The sequence below is a fragment of the Topomyia yanbarensis genome, chromosome 2 (genome assembly GCF_030247195.1).
Source record: "Topomyia yanbarensis strain Yona2022 chromosome 2, ASM3024719v1, whole genome shotgun sequence".
Lineage (NCBI taxonomy): Eukaryota > Metazoa > Arthropoda > Insecta > Diptera > Culicidae > Topomyia > Topomyia yanbarensis.
The window spans coordinates 129,081,973-129,088,216 of NC_080671.1; the positions used below are offsets into that span (position 1 = coordinate 129,081,973).

Below are 6,244 nucleotides of genomic sequence, written 5' to 3' on the forward strand. Positions count from 1 at the left end.
TCCCAAAAGATATATTTTTTCAGCTTCCCTAAAGGGAAAGTATTGACTGATGCTCCTTTCGCTCTATATTACTCAGCACGAATGTTGATGAAACAGATCTGTATCGGACCTATATTGAAAATTTTGAATCATTAAAGTGTTCGGTTGGTGCACCATATTGACGGCTCTAACCGAGATGAGTTGAACATGTTCACCATTTACGAGTAGTTTTCGAAAGACTTTCCAAAACAGTTTTTCGTTGTGTGGTCGTGACAAAATATTTATTTTTGAGACACCCTAATGAGTAATAAAGGATTTTTTTCGAATCATTTTAAACGTTTGAAACAATTAAGTGCAAAAGTGTATTTTGATATGTTAATGTCAAAAACAATTTCAGTGTACCAACATTCCATAAAACCATCTAATATGAATCGATACGACAAAGTTTTGACTTTAGTCCACTTTTTATTTTAAGCTGAGCGGATTGTGCGCCGCAGTCACTGCAGTTTTGATTAGATTGGTCAATTGCCCATGCAGTTATCGTAGCGAAAAATCAATGACAGCATTTTGACACGTTTACACGTTCAAAAGATATCGAAGATAATTTGCCGGCACTCACTTCGAAAACTCAGGACGGTAATCCATTTATCATGTCAATCGCTTTCTATCTTCTTTAAATTGTGTTAATAAGCTCTGATCAGATTTTAACCATTGAATATTCCATTCCATTCCGATTAAAATAGGCTTTCGAAATCCACTTGTCATCTGATTTGAAATTTTTTGCTAGTTATGTTTCTTAAGTTATACAAAACGACACAAGTTCCAGCGATGATCGAGCGCCCTTCTACTCTACTGATATGTTCCTAATTATCAGTTTAGTTCCATATTCGATATAATCCAATCAAACTGCTGGTATACATCCGTGTAAAATCCAGGCTTCGTTGAACCACAGGTCAACCCTTTGCTAACTACTCCTATCAGAAAGAATCGCTTTTTTCCACCGGCCACCTGCTTAATCTCCATCAACGGCCCTCCCGAATCACCTTGACAGGCATCCTTGCCATTTCCCCCCAGCGCACAGATCATCGTTTCGTCAATTTTTATCAACGGTGCATTGATCTTCCTTCGACACTCGTCCAGCTCCACATTGTTCACGTCAACAAATAGTTTCTTCGTGCTAACCACGTCATTTTCAGTCATTCCCCAGCCGGACACGTACAGTGTTTGATTATCGGCGCGTTGCGCTTCGGCATCCGTTCTCGGTAGGCAAATCGGTAAAACAAAACGTCCGAAGGAGATCTCCCGATCTAAGCGCAGTAAAGCCATATCGATCTTACCTCCTTTGGAGGCTCGTCTGGTGTAGTTTTTATGGATCGATATCCTTTCTATGCCGACATCAATAACCGGATCCGCACAGCGCCTGATAGATTGCTCAGTGACGCAGTCGGGATCCGTCTCCAGGTCCCACTCACCAAGACGAACACCGGCACTGCAAAGAAAGTTCCAAGAGGTTAGATCAATGCGTCGATATTTCGTTTAACCTGTTAAGGATTTTACATTGCTTGGTTGATGCAGTGAGCAGCCGTGAGAACGTAGCGTTTGCTGATTAGCGATCCACCACATTTAAATGATTCTTTCTCGTCTATAAATCGAAAAGCAAAACAAACTTATGTTTTGTAAGTATTTCTAGTATGACATACCGTTATCAATGTACTTGATCAGAACTAGCCAAGGATATTGATCTAGGCTAGTTACATTTCCATGATAGATCCTGTCGGCACTGTCCAATCCGCATTCACTTTGTTTCGGCAGAACATCGCGATTTCCACCGGTCAGAGGTTTGGCATCCTCGAAGGAACGCGCAATAGGAGGACGTAGTATTCGCTTGCAGCAGATCAGTCCTGCTTCTTCCTCGTCCGTACACTTGGCCAGCTCCCGGTCAATAAGATTTCGCTGACCTGCCGATAAAGCCTCTTTTTCACGGGCTTCTTTGAACTTGTCACATTTTTGCAACGGAACACAAACGCCATCCTCGTAGTCTTCGGTTTCACATGATTTAGCTATGGTGGGGTGCGATGAAACGGCCAATAATAGAAGAAAGAAAATTTGCTTCAACGGCGCTTGCATTTTGGTGTGCAATTTCTGCGAAGTACGATTGTGTTCTGGCAGGTTTTACGCTCAACTGCAGTGTCCGTGAGAGATAAGACAGTTTAGCACGTGGATGCAGTATTAGTTTGCATGTATTCAATCTCATTTGTAAGCGAATTACCAATCAACTATAATGTCAAAACATATACAATAGACTGGTTCAATTTTTGACTTTTAGCTCCACCAGGCTCTACTCAATGTTTCCATACATAATTCCATATAAACTTTGAAATTTTTGTAGGGTCCGTAGACACAACCGATCGGTACCAAAATTTGCACAATTACTAAGGGCCATAAAAGGAATCAGTAGAGCCTGGTGGAGCTAAAAGTCAAAAATTGAACCAGTCTAATATACAAGGCAGGTTCGATTATCCGTGAACTAGAAAAAAAAATGGAAAAATCATCTCTTTTAATCTAACCATCTGTATACAGGACATAGGCGGCTCCAATCGGATGGTAAAGGAGGGGCACGCCTTCTTGGAATAATGTGTCTGATGCACGATTTGGACAATGCAATTTCGAATCTTGGAAACGCATTTTCGTGGAGTGTGATGAAAAATTTGTCAAACAAAACACAGAAATTATTTTTATGTTCCTTAAGGAATTATCCAAGGATGAATTTTTTTGGATGAATATCGGGGGCACGTGCCCCCTCGTGCCTCCCCCTGGAGCCGCCAATGATAAAGGAAGTGACGTAGCCAGAAATTTGGTTTGGGGAGGGGGTTTGATGAAAATCGTTGTTTTTTTCAAAATGTAAGTTGGATAAATTAGTGAAAGTTCAGAATCAAAACTAGTCTAACAGATGTCTTTTATATTTTTTTGTAATATGTCAATAAAGTCAAAGAATGCAAATACAAAGTGCAATTTTAAATGTTCAAAAACTTTTCTATCGGTCAAGATCACATAATTTTGAAATCATCAACTTTGAAGGTTTAACAACTTCGAAGAAGCTTTTCAACATTGAAAGCTCATATGTTGATATAATAATTGTGATGAAAACTGCTAGAAGTGATTATGGAGAAGTAACTCTTCAAAAATAGTAAGAGATTTGGTATCTTCATCAAAGTTGTTGATAATGTCATTCTAAAAAACTTTGTAAACGCAATATATCGAGATAAAAACAATATTAAAGAAATTTTCTTAAAGCCAGCTCTTTTCAATAATGCTAGACTTTAGAGAATACCTTGAATATAATGTGAATTGTATTGTTTATACACAGCAGTAGAGAGTTATCGATGACAGTAAGATCAGAATAACTTATTTTAAAAGTTTTGGTTCGCATATTGGTCGGTGTTAAGTCAGACCGAACTAAGTCGCAAAACCTTTAAAAATGAGATAATCATAGAGCTGGATTCAGCTACATTCGACTTTTGCTGATTCGGAATACACTGAAGTTTTTTTTTTATGTGGGAGATACGCACAGCATAAAAAAATCCGCATAAAAAAACCGCACAACATTGAATATCCGCATAAAAAAAACCGTATAACTTTGAAAACCCGCATAAAAAAACTGCATAATTATGAAAATCCGCATAAAAAACACATAAGGTGTGAAATATTTTTGAATATTAAGAGCAATAGTACTCAAGAAAGGGCAAGGATTTGAAGTAAGAAAGTTTAGAGAAAAGCGTGGAGTACGGTCATATAAGCAAGCTTAGAGTTTCCCGGCTACTTAACTCTTTTTCTTCTGCAACGCAGGAGTCAGGATCTTTTGGCATTAAATGCGAATCACCTGAGTCTGCGGCATGTCCAGACAAGCGTAAAGTCACTTAATGACTTATGCTGTCGGAACCGTGACTCCCCGGAATCGCAAGACTGACCTTGGCACCTAACCGACCAGCATCGAGATAACGATTTCGAGAGAAATTTCAACGTCGGGAAATTTCTCCGTCGGAGTAGACTAGGCCCACCGCCGGGGACTAGTTCGAATAGATCGGGAAGTAGCTCCTGCAGATGCTCGTCGGGGTGCCTGTCAACTGGAAGTCACCTTCCACCCAGAATCGCAGGACCGACCTCGGCATCTGCCCGGGTAGTATCGGTTTCGGAAGATCTTCCACTGCCGGGGAACTCTTCGTCGGAGTAGGAAAGATCCACCGTCGCACAGTGGGACGGAATCAAAAAAAGCCGGACATTGATATTTGCGACGAAACTATTGGTTATGGCACTTTGATGTCTTCGGAAAGGTTTCTTCATTTTTTAAGCAGTTTAATATAATGTTTGAAATTTTTTATTTAAGGGGGTATATACGCAGATAAAAAAAATAACTTTGCAAGTTGTTGTCAAAATTGATAGTCATGTATGGAAAGTTTGTAGACGAAATGATTTTATGAAACTTTGTTGAAGTTGCAAAATGGCTATCTGTTAAGCGAAAAAAGTTATTGGGTGAAATTGAAGTACATGTCGGAATACCCCCTTAAAAAGTGTTTTTTCATTGTAACTTTTTTATTTGATTTTTTACAGTTTCTCAATGTTCTAGAAAGTTGTTGATGCTTTCAAAATACATCTTTTTGTGGAATAGACCAACTCGCTATCTCTTCGTTTTTAGGGTGTATGTCTGTTTTTTTGGTTTTTTTGGGCTAACTTTAAGGGGCTATGGTTTGTAGAGTAGCACGTAGTAGCAGCTAAATTTATTTTTTTGATGTTCAGCAAGAAATGCCCTATTGATACATATATAAATCATAGCGGGATCTAAGAGGATCCTTGGAATAATGTGGGGTAGAATAGACTAGCGTTTAAATAAATTATTGTATTATGAAGCATGAAAAATAAACTATTATGTGAAATTAATAAACATTTGAAATATTATAGTTCATTCCATATATTCCGACATCCAAAATTATTTTTTTTTGTTATTTACATGCTCATAAGTCATCAGTGTCCTGCCAAATACCTTCTTTGTCATTGGATGAACAAGGTATTTCGTTGCTTAGAATACTCGGTTAAATTACTACCTTGTTCACCCAATGCCGAAGAAGATAAGTGGCAGGACACTGATGACTTATGAGCATGTTAATAACAAAAAAAATAATTTTGAATGTCGGAATATATGGAATGAACTATAATATTTCAAATGTTTATTAATTTCACATAATAGTTTATTTTTCATGCTTCATAATACAATAATTTATTTAAACGCTAGTCTATTCTACCCCACATTATTCCAAGGATCCTATTAGATCCCGCTATGATTTATATATGTATCAATAGGGTATTTCTTGCTGAACATCATAAAAATAAATTTAGCTGCTACTACGTGCTACTCTACAAACCATAGCCCCTTAAAGTTAGCCCAAAAAAACCAAAAAACCAGACATACACCCTCAAAAACGAAGAGATAGCGAGTTGGTCTATTCCACAAAAAGGTGTATTTTGAAAGCATCAACAACTTTCTAGAACATTGAGAAACTGTAAAAAATCAAATAAAAAAGTTACAATGAAAAAACACTTTTTAAGGGGGTATTCCGACATGTACTTCAATTTCACCCAATAACTTTTTTCGCTTAACAGATAGCCATTTTACTACTTCAACAAAGTTTCATAAAATCATTTCGTCTACAAACTTTCCATACATGACTATCAATTTTGACAACAACTTGCAAAGTTATTTTTTTTATCTGCGTATATACCCCCTTAAATAAAAAATTTCAAACATTATATTAAACTGCTTAAAAAATGAAGAAACCTTTCCGAAGGCATCAAAGTGCCATAACCAATAGTTTCGTCGCAAATATCAATGTCCGGCTTTTTTTGATTCCGTCCCACTGTGCGTCGGGGACTATTCCGAGTAGTCCGTAGCGAATCGCCGGCTTGAAATATCGGGGCGCCAGTGAACCGGACCCAATCCTCCACTGGAAATCGCTGGACCAACCTCGGCATTCTGCCGGACTGCATCTAAGGAAGAATAACGTGTCCGTCAATGGTTGCAAGACACATTCTTTCGTCGGGGAACTCTCCGCCGTGGTAGGCTAACTCCACCGTTGGGAACTACGCCGAGTAGCACCGAACGCGACAGATCCTGATCGTTGGGGCACCAGTGAACCAAAAGCCACCCTCCAACCGGAATCGCCAGTTCGACCACGGCATCCAACTGGTCAACGTAGCGAGGAAGGCATGTAGA

The 6,244-nt window shown here is 38.6% G+C and overlaps 1 protein-coding gene across 1 annotated transcript; it reads right to left on the reverse strand.

Annotated features, from left to right (window-relative positions):
- Positions 1-327: 327 nt before the first annotated feature.
- Positions 328-2,151, reverse strand: LOC131681281 (phenoloxidase-activating factor 3-like). Its single transcript, XM_058962006.1, has 3 exons — positions 1,680-2,151; positions 1,537-1,621; positions 328-1,468 (listed from the first exon to the last, which is right to left on the reverse strand). Exons 1-3 carry the CDS (start codon positions 2,104-2,106, stop codon positions 850-852), a joined length of 1,131 nt encoding a protein of 376 aa, XP_058817989.1. The 5' UTR covers positions 2,107-2,151; the 3' UTR covers positions 328-849.
- Positions 2,152-6,244: the final 4,093 nt, after the last annotated feature.